General features: G+C 47.1%; 2 protein-coding genes across 5 annotated transcripts in view; both read left to right on the top strand.

Moving 5' to 3' along the window:
• The first annotated feature begins 3,143 nt into the window (after nucleotides 1-3,143).
• Nucleotides 3,144-8,178, top strand: KCTD14 (potassium channel tetramerization domain containing 14). Its single transcript, XM_084841600.1, has 2 exons — nucleotides 3,144-3,600; nucleotides 5,745-8,178. Exons 1-2 carry the CDS (start codon nucleotides 3,541-3,543, stop codon nucleotides 6,417-6,419), a joined length of 735 nt encoding a protein of 244 aa, XP_084697726.1. The 5' UTR covers nucleotides 3,144-3,540; the 3' UTR covers nucleotides 6,420-8,178.
• A 6,055-nt stretch (nucleotides 8,179-14,233) lies between these two features.
• INTS4 (integrator complex subunit 4) overlaps nucleotides 14,234-20,903 on the top strand; it is a 50,855-nt gene continuing 44,185 nt past the window's right edge. For all 4 annotated transcript variants that reach the window (XR_014788945.1, XM_084842471.1, XM_084842472.1 and 1 more), the window contains exons 1-4: nucleotides 14,234-14,297; nucleotides 16,629-16,826; nucleotides 17,987-18,104; nucleotides 20,287-20,393. Coding sequence is in view for 3 of the 4 variants with exons in the window: in XM_084842471.1 (XP_084698597.1) it covers nucleotides 14,241-14,297; nucleotides 16,629-16,826; nucleotides 17,987-18,104; nucleotides 20,287-20,393 (480 nt within the window). In the remaining variant the exon portion in view is untranslated. The remainder of the gene's footprint in view (nucleotides 14,298-16,628; nucleotides 16,827-17,986; nucleotides 18,105-20,286; nucleotides 20,394-20,903) is intronic.

The following is a 20,903-nucleotide window of genomic DNA, read 5'->3' as shown; positions in this document are numbered from 1 at the left end:
TGATACTTATAAATTAGCCTATGCACATTTTATGCAAATCAGTGTCCTCTTTGGTCCTCTTTTTTTGGCGATGCATAAGTAGACACCCTTCGTAGATGGTGCCTTTGCCCAGTGTTCAGAGATCCCCCTCCCTCCCTCCCAAACCACAGCTCACCCCGTTCAACAGGGTCCCCCGATCCTCTGCGTAGCATCTTTCGAGGGCTGGAGGGCCTGTCATGGGGAGGAAGAAGCTGGGAAGTCTGCTTCCATCAGCCGGGTGACACGCACATAAATCTGGATCGTACCCTTCCTGAATTTTACAGTCCAGGATAAGCCTTCTTCATGGAAGAGAGTAGGATTTGCAAAGGCCGGTGGCCTGGATGATTCTGAGATGCTAGCAGCAATCTTTCAAAGTTTTCCAATTAGTTTTTAAAAGACAAAAGTACTCGGTGTGCAAATCTCAGGTCATATCTAGCATAGGAAACTAGAGCTGACAACAGTGATTCGACCAAAAATTCATGTAACTGACCCAGTAATTCAAGGAAAAATGGTTTTGTGAACACCTCCCCTGGAATTTCACTGATTAGCTTAGGCAAAGGCGACCTCATGCCCTCCAGATATTTTGGACTATGGTTCCCATCAGCCCCAACAAGCATGGGCAATAGTAAGGGGTTATGGGAGTTATAGTTCAAGATATTTGGAGGGCACCAGGTTGCCTACCCCTGAGTTAAGGGTGCAATCCTGTGCATGTTTAGATAGAAAAAGTCCTACAACTCCCAGCATGCTGGGGCATGCTGGGAATTGTAGGAATTTTTTTCTGTCTAAACATGTATAGGATTGTGCCATAAATGATTTAGCTGATTCATCAGCATATTTGCTTGGGAGTAAGTCCCATTGAACTAAATGGGTCCTACTTCTGATTAGACATGCCTAGGATTGCGCTGTTTATCTCTGATTCCCCCTTCCCCCTGAAAAAACAAAACAAAAACCGGCATGGGACACCATTTATACCTTTGTGTCTGCTCTTGAATAAAGCACTCTGTTTTTTATTTTTGTGTTACAAAACATTATTTTTTTATTTTGCCTTTTTGGCAGGGAAGTGACGAATTGAAACAACCCATTTCGATGTGAACAAAACAACTTTGAGAAGATGAGTGTCATTTTCGAGCCAGCCCTAGCAGAAATTCTTATATTTCAGTATGTGAAGCCTTTCTATTAATTCTGATCAAAGTAGCAAAGCCAGGATGACAAGGTCAGAATGCCACTGTATGAAACATGTACTCAAGTGTCTGCACTTAATGTACATGTTTATTGGTACTTAGCCACCAGCCAAGAGGAAACGTTTACTGTAAGATAACTAAGCAGATGTTCTCTGAAGCCAACAGTACTGGAGAATACATCACAAAGGAAATGTGGAACCTGTTCAAATAATGGAGCCATTCATATGAGTTTGTGGGGGAGAGATTGGGGAGACAGGCTTGTTTGCAATCGTCTAAGCCAGGCTCCCCCAATCTGGGGCCCTCTAGGTGTCTTAGACTTCAACTCCCATCAGTCCCAGTCAGCATAGCCAATGGGAAAGGTGGTCTAAGCAACGATTTAGATCAGGGGTGCAGAACCAGAATGTGCATGCCCTCTACGGACCCAATGACGTTACTGGGCATGGCCGTGCTCACTGAGATAGCCCCGCCCATTTTTCCTTTTTCTGTGCTGGAAGAGGCATGGAGTTCCGTGCCTCTCTCAGCAGGGAGAAAGGGGCTCGGACGGTGCTGGGAGAAGCAGCTGGTAAAATCCTGGGCTTCACACACTGCGTGTCATCCCTATAGGGGTTTGGCTGGCATTTGGCTGGCGCTCACAAGAACATCTGTCCTTCCCAGCACTGACTGAGTCCCCCACCACAGCATCCTTGCTGTTATCTCCGATCTCTGGTTGGAGATAACAGTGCAGTTCCTCCAGGGGGTGGGGGTTGCAGACACCCAAGGAGGCTCTTTGGGTGAGATATGGACATTCTGTGGGATGTACATTCTGCATCCCTAGTTTAGATGATGATCTGAACTAGGCCTCCATAAGCAGGGCTGACCCCCAACAGGGGGTCTACTGCCAACCGCGAGAGCCCCAGTACTACTAACCCCTCCTCACTATTGCTACCTGTTCTCCTGCCCTCTCTGAATCTGTGAGCAACAAGCCGGCCCTACCATTAGGTGGAGTGAGGCAGCTGCCTAAAGCAGCTGATTTTGGGTGTCCTGAAAGGGCAGCAAATGTTATTTGATTTATTGTATTGTTTTCTACCGGGGAATTGGGGGACGGGGGTGGGATGGCCACCATATGTTCGATCAGTCAGGTGAACAGGCCCTCTCCAACAAATCCACAAAAAAGAGGGCAACAGAGGACACACATTTGTGTAGGATTTGCAGGTGCTAATTGATAGCCTTCTTCTCCATGAATTTGTCCCATCCCTTTTAAGGTAATTCAAATTGGTGGCCATCACTGCATCTTGTGGCAGTGAATTCCACAGTTTAGCTATGCGCTGTGTGAAGAAGGACTTCCTTTTATCTGTCCTGAGTCTCCCACCAATCTACAGAACTGGACACAGTATTCCAAGTGTGGTCGCACCATAGATTTATAAAGGCAGTATGACACTGGCAGTTTTATTCTCAATTCCTTTTCTAATTATACCTACAATGGAGTTTGGCTTTTCCACAGCAGCCACACACTGGGTTGACATTTTTGTTGAGTTGTCCACCACAACCCCAAGATCTCTTTCTTGGTCGATCACAGACAGCTAGCTCAGATCCCATCAGGGTATACTTCAGGTTTGGACTGCACCAACATGCATCACTTTCTTAACCAGTTCTTATGATTCTTTAAGCAGGAAGTGAACAGGACGGCCTTTTAAACAGAGGACACCTTCAAATAGAGGATGGTCCTCTGTCAGCCCTTCAATTAGAGGACTGTTTTCTGTAAAAGAGGACACATGGCCACATGGTCTTCTGTGTGCAAGGTCTTTTCCCTCGAATGACCATGCTGTGCCTTTAAAAGAAGAGGACAAAGCCACCAGCCAGGATGGGAGAAGTGGCAGAATCAGGGTGTAACCGGTTCAGCAAACGACAGTCACAAAAAGGGAGTGTTTAAGGCTATGCTAACTTGTGAGCTGAAGACAGGGAAGAGAGTGGGAGGGATTGATTTGCCTGCTGGGTGTTAGCCACAATTTATGTGACTAACACCTGTGGGTGGCTGCGGGGGGGGGGCGGGGGGAGGAATACTGAAAATGCTGGACCTTTCCGTCCATAAGTCTGACTTTCTCCCCCCCCACCCAAAAAAGGTTTGTTGCCAGAAGACTAAAAAAACACTTCCGTGGGAAGATTCTTTCTTACACCTGTAACCTGCGCCTGGGAGGAGGGCCTCGGAGCATGACTGTGGCAGAGTGGCGGCAGGCAGGTAGATCTGTGTGAGTCATTGCCTGGCAGCTGAGAGGGAGAGAGAGAAGCCAGCCCCACGGATCACCATGCCACCCACCGTCTAGCAGACTTTTTCTGTGGGTCTGGAGCAGTGGGCAGCAGGAAGATGAGCATTTCACCGGAACCAAAGTCCCTGGGGAAACAAATCGTGAGCAATCTGCAAACGGTAAGCGAGAGATTACAGGCACTGCCTTTCCAGGGCTGTCCAAAACAATTTGCAGGGGAGAGACTGTAGCTCAGTGGCAGAGCACTGGGTTTGCATACAGAGGGTCCCAGATTCAATCCACGGCATCTCCAGTTAAATGGGTCAGGTACCAAGTGTTGGGGAAAGACCCCTCTCTGCCCAAGACCCAAGACAGCTGCCGCCAGTCAAAGCAGACATGGGCCAAAGGTTTGACTCTGTCTAGGGAAGCCTCATGTGATGGTGGAGCTTGAATCCCAGGGCAAAGACAGGCATAAGCCCTGTTCACATGTGCAATGACAGATTCGGGGGAGCTGGGAGCTGCTGGTCCCAGTGCTAACCTCCACATGTTCAAAGGACCTGTATGAATAGAGCCAACATGTGTATACTGAAATGCGCATAGGGTCCAGTGCATGCCATTAGATACCCTAGGGCAGAATTCAGTTTCTCAGAAGCTCTTTGGGTGGTGGTGGGGGGTTGCATTCCAGTCGTGGGAGGAGCCAAAGGCAAAGGGGCGGGGCCAAAATACCATCATATCTTAACTTAAAGCTCTTCCTGCCGGTAACTAAGGGCACATCCAGAGGTATTTCCTGGTTATTCCGTCTGAAAAAGATCTGGAAATAATGAACTATCTTATTTAAGTCAGATTATTACGCTATTAAAACAGCCACTAGATGGTGCTGTTTCATTCATCTCTATGGAACCTGGAAAATTAAAAGCTTCCCCTCTCAGCAATTGTATGGTCGCTGTCTGGGAGCCCTCTGTAAATGCGGAAAGGCTGCACAAGAGGAAGACTGTGGGTTTTTTCTTTAGTGTAAAGGCAGCCTAAGCCTACGGAGAAGCATTTTATCCTTTTAGAATGGGGTGGGGCAGGGGGAAACTGCACAAAAGTTGGCAAATCAATAAATGATTGGTGGTTGGGCGAAAGAAGGTAGGGCCAGGGGAAAGAGGGTGTGGCCATCTGGAGGAAACCTGGATGGGTGGATTGGGCCCACAGGCCTAAGGTTTGACACTCCTGCCCTAAGAAATTGAAGGTTTAAGATTGCCTATGCATATTCAGGTCTGTTTGCACATGGCTGCACATAGGACCCTTGAATGTGTGGAAACTGGAGATGGGGGCCGGCAAGCATTATCCTGACTCTCTCGCACCACCAGGATTATGACTTCATTTATCCCTAGATAAATACCTAAACAGGGATGTACATTGTAGAGTGTGGTGGTGGTGTTTTGAACACACATTTGCTGCATTCTGTGGCATTTGTTTGCAGGGCAGCGAATGCATATTAAAATCACTTCCACCACATTTGTCTGTCTGTCTCTACCCTGAGCCAGGCTGCCTTATGTTTAGTTTACAGAATGATTTCCCATGTGGCTTTCTGAAGGCACACTGGACCAGTTCACATGTAACAGCAAACCATGGTTTGGTCATTCATGCTTGGTACGGCTGACTGTATCAAGCATGAATGACCAAACCATGGTTTACTCTGATGTGTGAACTGGCCCAGCATGCCTAATAGTTGTCATAGTTCCCCTACAAACTAGTTTAGCTGTCATTCCCTCCACCCACAATTTTGTGAGGTGCTGGGGGCAAACAGAGAATTCTAAGCATCCCCGTTAACTAAAGTTCCCAAGATTCTGAGCAAGAAAATGCTTGAAATTTGCATCTGCTTCTGAACCATTTTTCTCAGTGCACCTTGTCTCTGGGTGGGGCAGAAGTGATTTGGCCATTCCAAAAATCCAAATTTATATATGATACGCACTTTGTTAGCGGGAACTGTGAAACCCATATGAAAGTCATCATATGGGATGATCCTACATATATACATGTCATGCATTCCATGACATGTACATATGCCAGGAAGCCATGTTCAATTGCATGTACACGTCATGAAATAACAAGAGTTTGGCCATCAGATGTTATGTACACAGGTTTTCTGCCTCTCTCCAGCTTGCCCTCCTCTATTATAAAATACAGTAAATGAAATAGGCGGCAATTTGCTGTACAAAACATCTGCCTTCTGAAGTAGTCATGTTAATATGTCTCAGGATAGGACCAGTTCTGCTCTCTTCATACTCAAGGCTGAGATGTGTCATGTATGACATTTCTCCCCTCCTTTCCTTGTCATCAGCAGTCACAAATCATAGAGCTAAACGTTGGAGGGGAGATGTTTACAACCACACTGAGCACCTTGAAGAAACATCCCGGTTCCAAACTGGCTGAGATGTTTGGCGGCAGCCAGCTCAAGCCCCCCATGGACTCAGAGGGGAGATACTTCATCGACCGGCCTGGGACTTACTTTAAGTACATCTTGGAATATCTGCGCAGCAACCAGTTACCCATGCAATGTCTCCAGGAGGTGTACAAGGAAGCCCTATTTTATTATATCAAGCCTTTGATCAAACAACTGGAGGATTCCCCTCAGATCTTCGGTGAGCTGGTGGCCCGAAAGCAGTTCCTAGCCCGGGTGCCCAATTACACTGAGAACATCGAGCTGATGATCCGCATCGCCCGGGCTGAAGCGGTGGCCTCCCGCCAATCCAGTGTCATGGTGTGCGTGGTGAAGACAGAGGAGGACTTCGCCAAATGCTACGAAGCCCTCCACACTTTGGACACTTCAAAGAAATCGGTGGTCCACTTTGGCCCCTGGGGGGCCTCGCCGAGCATTTGTGACCTCTTGGATTGCATCAAGATGGATGTGGAGGCCAAAGGTTACAAGATCTCCTTCCAGGTCTATGTTCCAGAGAAGGGTTTCCGCTTCAAATCTAATGAATTCTTCTACAGATTTTTGTTCACTTGGTGGTAGCATAAGAACATAAGAAGAGCCCTGCTGGATCAGACCAAGGGGCCATCTAGTCCAGCATGCCGTTCTTACAGTGGCCAACCAGATGCTCCACTGAGAAGCCCACAAGCAGGACATGAGTGCAACAGCACCCTCCCACCCATGTTCCCCAGCAACTGGCCTACAGAGGCATACTGTCTCTGATACTAGAGATAGAAAGCCAATGGTCCAGTACATTAAAATAAGAGGACCTTTGATGTTGATCATTTCATCTTTCCAGCTCTGCTTCAACTGTACTGGAAGGACCTGATAGTTTTGCTGATGTTGGGGGTCTGATTGTTCACCACATTTGGGGCAAAGGGAAAACCCGCACTCCAAGTCTGATCGACAGTGAACTGGGGAAACGTCGTCTTCCTCCTGAGTGTGCAGCTTGGCTCAATATTGCAAGCTGTTTGCTCTGCACGTGCCATTTGGATTGTACTTTTGTAGTGGAAATCATTATACAGCAGTTCCCAGGGGACAGGCCTCCGGTGGTCTGGGTTTATGATGTGCCGTGGTCCAAAGGTTATTTTGCGGTGTGAAGCTGATCGACCCTCAGCTCCCTTTTTCTTAACTGTGTTGTGCTTAGGAGTGCATGGAGCACAAACAGACTTCTGGGCTGCACATCAACGTACAGCCACCTTTAGGGCAGGGCAGGGGTCCAGGGGAAGTATGGCCAGGCACCTGCCAAGGGCCCACATCCCAGCAGGGGCCCACTGTCAAGAGCCCCCTGAAGCTGCTCCTCCTCTTCACCATTGCAACCTGCTTGTTCCCCTGCCTCTCACTCTGGCCCAGGCAATGGTGGTGACGAGAAGGAGGAGCAGGAGATGCCACGGCCTGCTTGCTCACTAGCTTTCTGCCTGTCAAGCAAGCAAGCAAGCAGAAGCAAAGATGAGAAAGAGGATGAGGAGCAATAGAGGCTGGCGAGAATGGCGGTGAGAAGGTAGAGTTGCCGAGCGAGGGGATGTCTTGTGCAAGGGCCCACAAAAACTGGGAGCCATCACTTCATAGGGGATAGCCCGCTAGTGGTTTGAACACATTATCGGGGCAGTCCAAATATTATTTTGGGGGTGCCGAGCTATTCAGAACCCAGCTCTTTATTCAGGCTGCATCTGCACCTCTGGATGAAATAAAGCAGTACAGCTGCAATCTTATGCAAACTTAGTAGGGCAGCAGTGGGCAATGTGTGGCTCGTCAGATGTTGCTGGACTGCACCTCCTATAATTCCTCACTATTGGCTCTGCTGGCTAGGGCTGATGGGACATCTTTCATTCATTCATTCAATCCATTTATGCCCAACCTTTCTTCCACTGTGGAACTCGAGGTGGCTACATGGGGTTCCCAAGTGGTCTCCCCTCCAAGCACTGACCAGACCCAGACCTGCTTAGCTTCACCAAGGTGGCTGCCTCATGTGCCCTCAGACTAGGCCCTGGGACCATCTGGAGGACCACAAGTCACCCACCCCTGTACATGGAAGTAAGTCTCACTGAACAGAGTAGGACTTACTTCTGAGTAAGCATGCCTAGGATCACATGTCAGTGGGGCAGTGAATCCACCCCAGGTTTCAGTCAGGACTCTAAAGGAGCTATCCAAGCTATCCACACCTTGCATAGCTCCTGCAGAGTTCTGACTGGTTCTGAATGAAACCCGGAGTGGATTCACCACCCCACTGACATTGGAGCCACCAGCCTCCGCTGGGCTATAGCACCACTTCGATGGCTTTTTAGCAAATAAGGTGGTATATAAATAATAATAAATAATAACAATAATTAAATAAATAATAACTACCTGAATTCGCCCCTCATGAATAACCTTTACAACACAATCCTAGGCACATCTCCTCAGAAGTTGAACTCAGTGGGGTGTACTCCCAGGCAAATTGCTTTGCCACAGCCATAGTATGTATTTTAGATATTCAACAGCAGCTGGGGATTTAGTGTACTTGTTCTCTAGGGATATTTGAACAAATCACATGACTTGGATTAGTTTATCCTAACTCTGTCATGCCTGTTGCCTTCCATTGGAGCATGTTATCTCTTTGGAAGACAGAAGTGCTTAATTGGCACGTCTGTCTTCCAAAGGGTTTCTGAACTATACAGAGTTTTGCAGCTGTAAGGGCAGGACTATGACAGAATCAAAGGAGTAAGGGACAGACTTATAGCATATTTGCATTTAAGGGGTGGAGCCTGGCAGAACCTGGTGTTTACTGGGTTTTGAAACCAGCTATACTGGTTAACAAACAGGATACAATTGAATTGGTCAGAGACCAGTAAAATACTGTCTTGTTAGCATCCAAAAGTGTAAGAATTTGAGTTGCAATTTCACCCCAGAACTTCTTTTCATTCCTGTGTTTTAGCCCTAAAGTTGTAATAATGAAGAGAATATCATTGAACATGTATAGAGTGCCTTTGACAACCCAGCTCTGCACTTGGGATTATGGGGAAAAGCTTCAAGATAGCTTGAGCCCAGACATCTCCTACTTCTTAGAAATTAAGCATAGGATTTAAATGTCTTCCTGTGCCTTGAATGAAATAAACATATTATCTCTGCTGTGTTTTAAACGTTTCTGAATTTAGAATCAGTTTTCATAAAATATAGGCTTTGAAGCATGTGAAACTGCAGAGTAAAGTCCTATACATGTCTACTCAGAAATAAATCCCATTGAGTTTAATGAGACTTACTCACTGGTAATAAGTACAGTGTTGCAGTCCAATTAGCTTGATAGCATTCACACTGGTAATGCCGGAAATTGGTTTCTGCATAAGTTGGTATGTAATACAAATGTAAAACATATGTTAGTGAGAATATAGATTTGATGTCACATCTGGATTTTATCCTGCATTAACAATATTTATGTAGTAGTGGAAATAGCTCAAGAGGAATTCAGTAGTCCTTTTTACACCTTGCTCTACTCAGAAATAAGTTCCCACTTAATTCAGTGAGACTTAGATTTCTATATGAAGCTTTTATTGCACGCTCATGATTAGTCACTCACGGAAATTTGCAGGTCCTTTACATGACGTTGTCGACCTCCAGGGCATCTCCCATGCTTTCTGACCTTTAACTGGCTTTTTAAAAAATCGAAGATAACTCGACAAGGAAAGTTAATCCAATATATCAGCTGTGTGTAATTGCGTAGTTCTGCTATAACCCCAGTGCTGTCTAGTGGCTGTGAAATGAAACATACAGAACTTGCTGAGAAAGGAATTCCCCAATTCAAAGCACATGCTCGCCCATGTAAAGGAGCTGATCTTAACCCCGCAAAGAATCTGGAAGCAGAAGCTCCAACAAGGATGTGGGATTTTAGCCTCATGTGGTGAAGCTCTTACTCTCCGGTAAATGTGCATCAGAGGTGTGCACCAACTACAAGGTTTGGACCCTGCTTTGGTGATTCAGAAAGCAGCCCGATTTGGCACAGACTACTTTGGAGGCTGCCCAGTTTGGGTCTGAATCAGAACTCTACTTTGGAAAATCTGAAGCTTCATGCCTCCCTGTTGAGTATAATTGGAATATTAAAAAAAAAAAAAAAAGCTGTTTTGGGGGGCGGGGGTTAGCTTTTCAACAGGATTGGATGAAATATGTAAGCATAGTAGCTCCTTCTGAGGGGACAAAGCCTGCCAAATTTCAGACAAATACGTGCAGAGTTTTTTGCGCAAGTAACCTTTACATTTGGCCTTTTTTTCTTTTCATAAAGGGAATTGGCAGGATGGGATGAAATCTGCAGCCATAGTTGCCCCATCTGAGGGGATGAAGCCTGTCCAATTTCAGACAGGTAGATGTGTGGGGGGGGTTGTATGCCACAGCAGCCTTTCAGTTGGGAGGTTTTCAAAAGGGGATTTGGTTACACACACACCCATATTTGCGGGGGGGGGCAATTTGCATGAAAACAATATATATCACAGAGGTGCCCGTAGGAAAGAAACCTGCAAAATTTCAGAAGGACAGGTTTAGGGGGTGTTGTGCTAGATGCCTTCAAACTTAATGGGGGTGGGGGTGGGAGACAACTAAAAAGGAATTAGCTTCCCACTATATGGTTTGGTAGGCAATTTGTATGCATACTTTGTAAAGGTGCTCAGAAGAAAGTAACCTGTAATATTTCAGAAGGATAGGTGCCATGGCTGGGGAGTTATGACAAAAGTTTGGGGCGTTTAATGTGTGTTTAATAATAGTTCTTGTGCATACTACATACAGAACCATGTGTGTGTGTGTGTGTGTGTGTGTGTACCACACAATGACTTGAAGATTGTCAGAAGGCTGGAGCCCACAAGAGCCTGTGGCAGGGCGTTCCAAAGTTCTGGAGCACTTCACACAGAGCAAGCTTCCTGCATGGAAATTATTTTGGCAGAACCTGTGCAGACTCATCTAGTGGCCATCGATGAGGTGGAACTTGAAGCAGGGGTCCAGCTTTGTCCCGGTCCCCGCCCCCTTAGACACATTGCTAATTAGCTCTTACAGATATCCAATGAAAAAAGAAAGATTTTAAAACATACAATATAGTCCCTATAAAAGAGGTTCCCTAGTAATACATCTGCTCTCTCACAGCAGCCTGCTATCTTTCACCCATCTCCCATGGAAGAGTAAGCCACGGGCCTGTAGCTGGGGCAGCAGCCCCCCTCCCCAGTTTTCCCCCTGCCCAATTTTTTTTAAAAACTAATAATTAAATTTCTTACAGAAGTTTTGGGAACCAATCAGAAAACATTGTTTTTCTTCTTAAAGGTGTAGATGCTATTATTTGGGGGCACTGCCATGGTGGAATCTACCCACGTATTCCTAATAGTACATGTAATTGAGGGTTTACCTGAGATGAAGGAATATTTTGACTTATGTGAACAGTTGTACTTTTTTTATTTTTAAGAGGAAGCGTGTTGCTTGGATTGATAAAAGCAGTTCTGAGCAGGGGGTTGGGCTTGATGGCCTCAATGTCCTCTTACAACTCTGTGATTATATGAGAATATTCCTATTGTAGCTTATTCTTGATTTTCTACTAGTGGGTTATTCTTGATTTTTTTTAACCTTTTCCGTTAATTAGCGGCGAGAACCGTAACAATTTTTTAGTTGTTGTTGTTGTTCAGTCGTTCAGTCGTGTCCGACTCTTCGTGACCCCACGGACCATAGCATGCCAGGCCTTCCTGTCCTCCGCTCTCTCCCGGAGTGTGCTCAAGTTCGTATTCATTGCATCGGTGATGCTATCTAGCTATCTCATCCTCTGCCGTCCCCTTCTCCTCTTGCCTTCAATCTTTCCCAGCATCAGGGTCTTTTCCAGGGAGTTTTCTCTTCTCATTAGGTGGCCAGAATGTTTGAGCTTCAGCTTCAGTATCTGTCCTTCCAATGAGCACTCAGGGTTGATTTCCTTTAGGATAGACTGATTTGACCTCCTTGCAGTCCAGGGGACTCATAAGAGTCTTCTCCAGCACCACAGTTCGAAAGCATCAATTCTTCGGCGCTCAGCCTTCCTTAGAGTCCAGCTCTCACAGCCATACATTGCTACTGGGAAAACCATAGCTTTGATTAGACGGACCTTTGTCGGCAAGGTGATGTCTCTGCTTCTTACCATGCTGTCTAGGTTTGCCATAGCTTTCCTCCCAAGGAGCAAGCGTCTTTTAATTTCATGGCTACAGTCACCGTCTGCGGTGATCTTGGAGCCCAAGAAAATAAAATCTGTCACTGCTTCCATTTCTTCCCCTTCTATATGCCAGGAAGTGATGGGGCCAGATGCCATGATCTTAGCTTTTTTAATGTTGAGTTTCAAACCAGCTTTTGCACTCTCCACTTTCACCCTCAACAAGAGGCTCTTGAGATCCTCTTCGCTTTCTGCCATTAGGGTGTCATCGTCTGCGTATCTGAGGTTGTTGATAATTCTCCTGGTAATCTTAATTCCGACCTGTGATTCATCCAACCTGGTGTTTCTCATGATGTACTCTGCATATAAGCTAAATAAGCAGGGCGACAATATACAGCCTTGTCATACTCCTTTCCCAATTTTGAACCAATCGGTTGTTCCATGTCCGGTTCTTACTGTTGCTTCTTGGCCCTCATACAGGTTTCTCAGGAGACAGGTAAGGTGGTCTGGTACTCCCATCACTTTAAGAATTCGCCACAGTTTGTTGTGATCCACACAATCAAAGGCTTTAGGTAGTCAATGAAGCAGAAATAGATGTTTTTCTGGAATTCTCTTGCTTTCTCCATGATGCAGCGAATGTTGGCCATTTGATCTCTAGTTCCTCTGCCTCTTCGAAAGCCAGCTTGTAGTTCCGGTAGTTCTCGGTTCACATACTGCTGAAGCCTAGCTTGTAGGATTTTGAGCATAACCTCGCTGGCATGTGAAATGAGCGCAGTGAAAATGTTTGAATGTACATAATTTGCAGTATGGCTGTAAAAATAAGGGTTAAATAAGGGTTAAATTAAAACGGTTTACAAATGTGTCTTAAAAAGGCCTGCAGACCACATAAAATGCCCCCCACTACTTTCCTTGACATACACCCCATACATTTTAGAACTTAAGAAGAACCCTGCTGGATTGGAGCAAGGGTCCATCTAGTCCAGCATTCTCTTTACGCAGTGGCCAACCAGCTGGCCACGGGAAACTCACAAGCAGGACACGAGTGCCACAGCACCCTCCTGCCCATGTTCCCCAACAACTGGTGTACATAGGTGGACTGCCTCTGATACTGGAGGTAGCACAGAGCCACCAGGACTAGTAGCTACTGATAGACTTCTCCTCCAGGAATTTGTCCAATCCCTTTTTAAAGCCATCCAAAGTGGTGGCCATCACTACGCCGTGTGGTAGCAAATTCCATAGTTTAACTATGTGTTGTGTGTGGCTTAGGTTGGCTACAGGCCTGGTAAGCTAGAAATGACTAGCCACTCACACCAGAAAAAGGAGAAAGACGTTAAGGGCACAATCCTATGCATGTTTGGACAGAAAAAAAAGGCCTACAACTCCCAGCATTCCTCACCCAGCATGGCTCACTGGGGAATGCTGGGAGTTGTAGGACTTTTTTTGGTCTAAATATGCGTAGGATTGCGCCCTAAATGTACAGCGGCCTCTCTAGCGGGCAGCCCTCATATGTAAGTGAAATAGGTTTTATTAGCATTCTTAGGGTGATTGCCATTTGAGAGCCAGTGTGGCGTTGCAGCTTCCCCTTTAAGTAGGACTAGTTCTTCCCAGACATAGAGAAGGGAGTTCCACAGTTGCTAGACGGGATTCTCCCGCTCTTTGGTGTAGTCTCTATAGTCGGCCTTGCCCCCAAGGGGCTACAGTGTCACATGACTTTGTATTCACACTTCCGGGCCCGCGTCTCATACCTTCAGATCCTCCATGTGCGGGGCCAGAGTGTAGAAGTAAACAGGAATCTCTATAAAATACCAGCCAGGCAGCCTCAAGCACTGTCTGATACAGCCAGGCAATACTCCTAAGTTCCTTTGCGATGCTTTCGGATAATCATGCTCTTTACCCCAAACAAGGGGGGGGGAAGCTAAATGAGGGTGACTTCTTGTGTAGGACTCACGTCTTCTACAGTTGGAATTGCTCCTGTGAGCTTTCAAAGCACCGCCACTGAAGGAAGCCTCCAACGCTGCCTGGCCGACTTGAACGTTCGCATCGGCTCCCATTTATTTCCTCCACCCTGGCCCCGCACATGGAGGAGCCTAAGATATGCGGTTGGAAGCCGGAAGTAAAGGCTGCGTGAACCCGGAAGATGAGAAAACCTCTTTGGCCCATCCCTCGAGAAGAGACGGCTACGGTGGCCGGGAGGGCTCACCCGCTTCCGGAAAGCGAAACTCGGGCGGCTTGTGACTCCGTCCAACATGGCGGCGCACCTGAAGAAGCGGGTCTATGAAGAGTTCAGTAAAGTGGTGGTCCAGGTAACCAAGGAGACTGGCTGGGGCTTCAGGAAGGGGGGCTGAAGTGTGGCGGAGGACGTTAGTGGCAGGCAGCCTGCAAGCGGGAAGGGGCAGTCCTTCTGCTGGGGGGCTGCAGAAGCAAGCACACAGGCGGGCAGGACAAGCCCATGTCAACGCAGCGCCTTGAACTCCTAAGGGTACAATCCTGTGCATGTTTAGAAAGCTGGCTGGGGAATGCTGGGAGTTGTAGGGCTTTTGTCTGTCTAAACATGCATAGGGTGCTCCCTAAAGCAGAGGGATCCAAACGCAGTTCACAGGGGCCACCTAAGAAGAGCCCTGCTGGATCAGACCAAGGGTCCATCTCGTCCAGCACTGTGTTCCCACCCCCAGTGCTGGGGCTTAAATGGACCTGGCAGGGGCAGATCCCTGTGCTAGAACAGGCGTCGCTATTGCTTCCCTACCAAACTGGAGCGGAGAGAGTCTAAAGGCACACTCCTGTGCGTGTTTAGACAGAAAAAAGTCCTGCAACTCCCAGCATTTCCCAGCCAGCGTGGGATACATTTTTCTTCCTCTCTCATGATACTAGAACCCAATGGGATCATCCCATGAAGCAAAGGTGAGAGATCCAGGAGAGATAAAAGGGAGTCCTGCTTCGCACAGCAGATAGTTAAATTATGGAATTTGCTACCACAAGGTGTTGTGATGGCCACCAAACCAATTTGGATGGCTTTAAAAGGGGGTTGAACAAATTCATGGAGGAGAAGGCTATCAGTGACTACTAGTCCTGATGGCTATATGCTGCCTCCAGTATCAGAGGCAGTATGCCTATGTACACCAGTTGCTGGGGAACATGGGTGGGAGGGTGCTGTTGCACTCAAGGCCTTCTTGTGGGTTTCCCACAGGCAGCTGGTTGGCCGCTGTGTGAACAGAATGCTGGACTACATGGACCCTTGGTCTGATCCAGCATGGCTCTTCCTATGTTCTTAATGCTGGGAGTTGTAGAACTTTTTTCTGCCTAAGCATACATAGAATTGCACCCTTAAAACACAGCCTGAGCAGGGTGGGTGGGTGCTGAACCCTCATGAAGTTATTTCACTCCCCCAAATTATTTCTCTTGGTGTGGCTCTGTGACTAAAAGTAACTCTCTCCTCTAGCAATAAGGTGTCAAGAAGCAGCGTTATGGTGAAAAGCACAATGGTGGGAAAAGGTTAATCCTGAGGTGTCCAGTGTGGTGCTCATGAACACCAGTGTGCCCACAGTTCCTCTCTTGGTGCCCATCAGGCTCCTCCTGATTTAAATTTTATTTCATAAGATTAAAAACAACAACAAATTCAATAGGCAGTTGCCACACTGCAAAGCAAACTGCTGCCTTCCAGCGCCACCTGTATTTGGGTTCAAAACAGTGGTTCTCTGATTTGTACATAGGTTCTTAGACAAGTTACTTTTCTTTTAGTCTCACCAGTTTGCCTTGTGGGAAATGAATGTTTTGTGACTGGCTATGCCCACCATGGCAGCCATTTTGTGAATGGCCAAGCCTCCCCCTCATGTAAGCCATTTTGTGAGAGTGTCCACTGCTGAAAAAAGGTTGGGGACCCCTCTTTATCCAATCTTGTAAAGCCCAGAAAAGTTAATAACTTGCAATTATTCTTATTTTTACTTACCTGCTAATAGGCTGTATTTCTATACTGCCTGTGGAGGAGAGAAAACCCACTCCTCTGTGGCAAGCATGTAAACACGGGTTATTAAACTCTTAGCAGGCTACTGAGAATGTGTCTTCTACCAAACTGGTTGGCAGACAAAGGACACTGCTGAGGGACAAGCTTCCCTTCCTCCACAGCCGTGTGGAAAGCAAACAAACTAGTGGAGGAGGGATGAAGAGATCCATCCCTGTTCCACCAGCCTGCTTACTCATCTGCATGGAATTTCTTGTCGCCTGTGGTGACCAGGCAAGTTCTTAAAGACGAGGCTACGTTAATCTCCTTCAATATATCAAATCTACCCGTGCCATGTTGGAGTTCAATAACAACTGCGGTGGGGGTGAGTGGGGTGGGGACACAGGTTCCCCACACCTGCTTTAGGATTTGGTATTCAGTTTTTTTAAAAACCTCTCTTCTGAGAGCTACTTTGAAGCCCCAGCCTGTTTGCCTGCAAGGCAGCACCCCTTTTCTGCATTGTACACAACACTTGGGGCGACCTTTGCTGGTTACAATGAGATGCTATGCTCTGGTAGGAAAATAGCATGAGATAGTAATAATAGTAGGAAGGTAATTCCTGAATTAACTGGTGGCGAATAATCTAATACTGTCACTCCCCTTTGTTTGTATGCAACCTAATGCTGTGTTAATGTTCCAGCAACAGCAGCATGAAGAAATTTCGGCAAAGAAACTCCGGCTGACCAAACCAAGTAAGTCAGCGGCACTCCATGTGGATCTGTGCAAGGCTACTTCACCAGCAGATGCTTTGCAGTACCTGCTTCAGTTTGCCAGGAAGCCGGTGGAAGCGGAAAGTGTGGAAGGAGTTGCCCGAATCTTGCTGGAGCATTATTACAAGGTAAGATGAGCGCAGTGCTGATGGGAAACCTCTGCGAAGCTTATTGGCGCAGCCTGACATTGCCAGCGACAGGAACACCTGTTGGTCTGGAGTTTGGGGGGGCGGGGGGGGAGGTGTTGCCCCCACCTGTGAAGCAGCTAACTGCTGCTTGTTTTATTTTTAATGACATGTTTAATGCTGCATTTAAAATTGTATTTTTCATGTTCTAACTGCTTGGATATTTATCCCATAAATTGGCCGCCAGCCTCCACTGATTCTGGTGGTGGGCACGGCCAATGGCAAAAGAGTTGGGGGCAGGAATACCAAAAATGCCAGTCCATTTTAGCTTCAAGCTCTTCGTGCCAGTAGGTAAGCCTTAGGAGAGGCATCACGACCTTGCAGAAGAGGAAGAAAACTGCACAAAAGCCAGGAAATCCCCAGATGATGAGAGGTTGGGAGAAAGTGGGGGGGGCAGAGGCAGGGGGTGTAGCCACCTGGGGAACCCCAGGAGGTTGGATCAGGACCCTAGGATGGCCAGAGTTGCTCCCCGAGCCTGAGGTTCCCCACCCCTCCAGCGGCATATTGCTCCCCCCTTGAACAGGCAGTTCCTGTTGTCATCACTACGAATAGCCACTGATAAGCTTTCAGTTGTGTCGGCTCATGGTGAGGTTGGCCGCACATGTGTGCCATCTTCTGCTAGGCTCAGCACAGATTTGGCTGCTGCAAATACTCCAGAGCTGAATCTGGATGAACTCTCCCCGTGGCTGTAGCTGAACATGACCATTTCTCTGGGGGCTGGGCTTTTCCCCGCAGCTACCAGTGCCCTGAGATAGTTGTGAGAACAGGCCCTCGGTGCGACGCGGAGGTGTCGCACAGCACTGGCAGGGTTTCTGCAGATGGGGCCGGGGTTGGCATCAGATTTGCCGCCCTCAAAGTGTGATGGAGGCCATGTTAAAGAGGAGGGCCGGGAGGAGTTGCAGTGGGTTTGATAGAAAACGAAAGCCTCTTATTCCAAGGCTACTCCCGTCAGTCTGTCTCTTGTTTCAACTTTTACCAAATCTTGGCATCTGAAAAGCTGAGGCCAGCTGATCATGTGTTTTGTGAAGCACCCCAAACATCATCTGGTGTGGAGAACGGTGGGAGGGAAATGTTGTTCTGACGCCCTCCTTTTGTCACCTTAGGAGAATGATCCTTCCGTCAGACTGAAGGTTGCTTCCTTGCTGGGTTTGCTGTCAAAGACCCCGGGGTTTTCTCCTGACTGCATTCTGGATGACGCTGTTAACACACTCCAAAACGAGAGTAGGTGAAACTTTTCAGATGGACTCTGAGAAGAGTTAGGGTCCTTCCAGACTTGACTTGGTCTGTACGTATGTGCATGTTGGTCTTGTATGAATGCATGGAACTGCCTTATATGGAGTCAGATCATTTTCCCCCAAATATTTTTATTGAGCTTCATATGAAAAATTGGCATAAGACATATTGTTTCATTATAAAGATGTAAACCAATAACATAGAAACAAAACAATCACTGGGCACATTACATTCCAAGAATTGGATTATTTTTCAATTTAATTTCAGAATTCCAAGTTTATGTAAAAATTAAACAACCTCTTGCCTCCATTTGTAATTCATTATTAATTATGTTGATTCATTGATACCACCCACATGAAAGTCAAAAACTCTTTGTGTCTTAAATTTTTATTTGCATGGAGTCAGGTCATTGATCTGGCTACCTCAGTGTTGTCTAGACTCTCTTTTGACTGGTGGGAGGCAAAACCCTGCTGCCTGAGCTGCACCGGATTGCATGCAAACAGTGTTCCCATCCAGGCAGGACCTTAGGGCAGAAGTCCAGAGACCCACTCAGCACAATGGGCCCCCAAATGTAGCAGGGCTAGCTTACCACATTTTGATATAAGTGAAGTAACACACGTTGCCATCTAAAGAACATCCCTCCACCCCATAAGTCTAAAATCCCCTACCTGCAGCACTGCATGTAAAGCTTGTGCTCTCCCATTACACTGTTTTCCCTTTGGCTAAAGGAAAGCAGATGTTCTTTTCCTGCCTACTGGATTGTTATAAAGGTTATTTCCTTGCTAGATCTCTCGTGAAAGTCCTGGGGCCCAGTCCAGATTGTCTTTTTCTCTCTCTTTCCTTTGTTAAGGAACACTGTCCCCAAGATTCAATTGACACAGGCCTGGTTTCACATCCTGGTGTGAATTCTGCAAGTCAGTGGAATTCTCTTAGAAACGGCAGAATTCTGCAGGGCCCTTATTTACCCTTTGTATTATGGGAATGATTGGATGGCTGTACTGTAGTTGCTACATCCTTGCTCTGTGGCCTGCCTATATTTCCAACACGGTGGGGAGGAGAGTGTAGCTTTTTGGTAGAGCATGTGCATTGTATGTCAAAGGTCCCCGTTTAAGTTCCCCACATCTCTACTCTAAAAGATCTCAGATAGTATGAGTGGGGGGAAAACCCCTGAGTTGCTTCAGTCAGATTAGATCAGGGTGGGCCAGTGCGGTATAGTGGTTAAAGTGTCAGACTGGGACTCAAGAGATCCAGGTTCTAGTTCCCACTTAGCCATGAAGCCCACTGGGTGACTGTGGGCCAGTCACTGACTCTTAGCTAACCTACCTCGCAGGGTTGTTGTGAGGATGAAATGGAGAGTAGGAGGATCCCGCCTTGGGCTCCTTGGAGGAAAGGCGGGATATGCAGTAAGTGTAACCAAAAATTAAAAGAAATCTGCAGCCATCGGCCTCATTTCAAAAGCCCTTTGCATGCAATCAGTTCAGACCTCTGGCAAGAGCTCTCTTCCTTCCGTGGCTGTCCGCTGGGCGGGAAGGAAGAAAGAAAAGGGGGTGGCAGAAAGTGAGAGAAAAGGAGGTGGCAGAAAGAGAAAAGGGGTGGTTCATCCTACCCACCACTGGCTTTGGCTCTACCCACATGTGGCCCCTGAGAGACCACCCATGAGGGAATGTGGCCCTCAGTAGAAAAAGGGTTGCCCACCTCTGGATTAGGCACTACTGGCCTTAGAAGGACCTATGGCTTGACTCGGTACAAGGGAGGTTCATGTGACTTGCCGCATCCTAACCTTAATCTGCTTGTTTACAATGCATAGGCTGAGGAAGTACTACATAAGAGGGATGCAGAAGCACGTAAACAGGCAGCCTGTGTTAATCAAAACACGCAGGATAGTCTTTTATTTTTTAGGAAATGGTTGTATGACTGGAAGGGTTACTAGAACAAGGTTGCCACTATTCTATAGTTTTTCGCCCCGCTTCTCTTCCCCCGCCCCTTTTGTCACAATATTTCATTTAACGCTCAAGGCCGTGTACAGAATGGTGCTCCGGCAGTCTCCCCTCCAAGCGCTGTGCCCCCTCTTTGCTTCAGCGGGGTTGCTGTATTGTGTGCCTCTGAGCTGTGCCCTGGGACAGTTGTCCTTGGAAGCCATAATAGTGTTTCCTTTTAATGTTGCGTTTAGAGTCCCACCAAGTTCTTGCTCAGCTGCTGGATACCTTGTTGGTGATTGGGAAGAAGCTCCAAGAGAACCCTGCAGTGAGGCTGCGCCTGGTAGACGTAGCCTGCAAGGTAATTAGAGTGCTCAACCTACGAAAGACGTTTCAGTGGATGGATCATCTGCAACTTCACCAACTACCCTGAATTGATTATTGACGTTAAGGCGTGGCTTCTTTCTCTCGCACAGCCAAGACAATTGAAAATGGGCTCCCACAGAATATTCCATGAAAGCTGTAGCTGGTTGGTGGATGGATTAATCTGGACTGGCCCAGATGTTTTGGGCTGCAACTCCCATCATTCTCAGCCAGCATGCATAGGAGTTGCAGTCCAGCACATCTGGAGAGCACCATGTTGGGCAAGGCTAGATGAAACCACTTGAAACTTGAAACTCTGAAGGCAATACATTTCTGCCATTTACCAACAGTGTTTTAAGGAGCAGTGCCTACTTACGCTGCCCTCCTCAAGCCAGTGTGTGCATGTCCAAAGCAGCTAGCTAAAGCTGTGTTTTGCTGCAGTGGGCACCTTTTGGCCGTGATCAGAGTGGGAGACCAAAAGCAGTATCTGTGGAGCTTGTAAGAAAGC

This window comes from Heloderma suspectum, chromosome 3 (genome assembly GCF_057233095.1).
Source record: "Heloderma suspectum isolate Gila_16-S chromosome 3, 16-S_ref, whole genome shotgun sequence".
In the NCBI taxonomy this organism is placed as follows: domain Eukaryota; kingdom Metazoa; phylum Chordata; class Lepidosauria; order Squamata; family Helodermatidae; genus Heloderma; species Heloderma suspectum.
The sequence above is the reverse complement of the archived record's forward strand: the minus strand, read 5'-3'. Positions and strand labels throughout refer to the sequence as shown.

Bases quoted from the DNA above. Each gene is read 5' to 3' on its own strand.
- KCTD14 (XM_084841600.1), top strand. From the start codon at position 3,541: ATGAGCATTTCACCGGAACCAAAGTCCCTGGGGAAACAAATCGTGAGC. The intron at 3,601-5,744 runs GTAAGCGAGAGA...CCTTGTCATCAG, and splicing joins TCGTGAGCAATCTGCAAACG to CAGTCACAAATCATAGAGCT.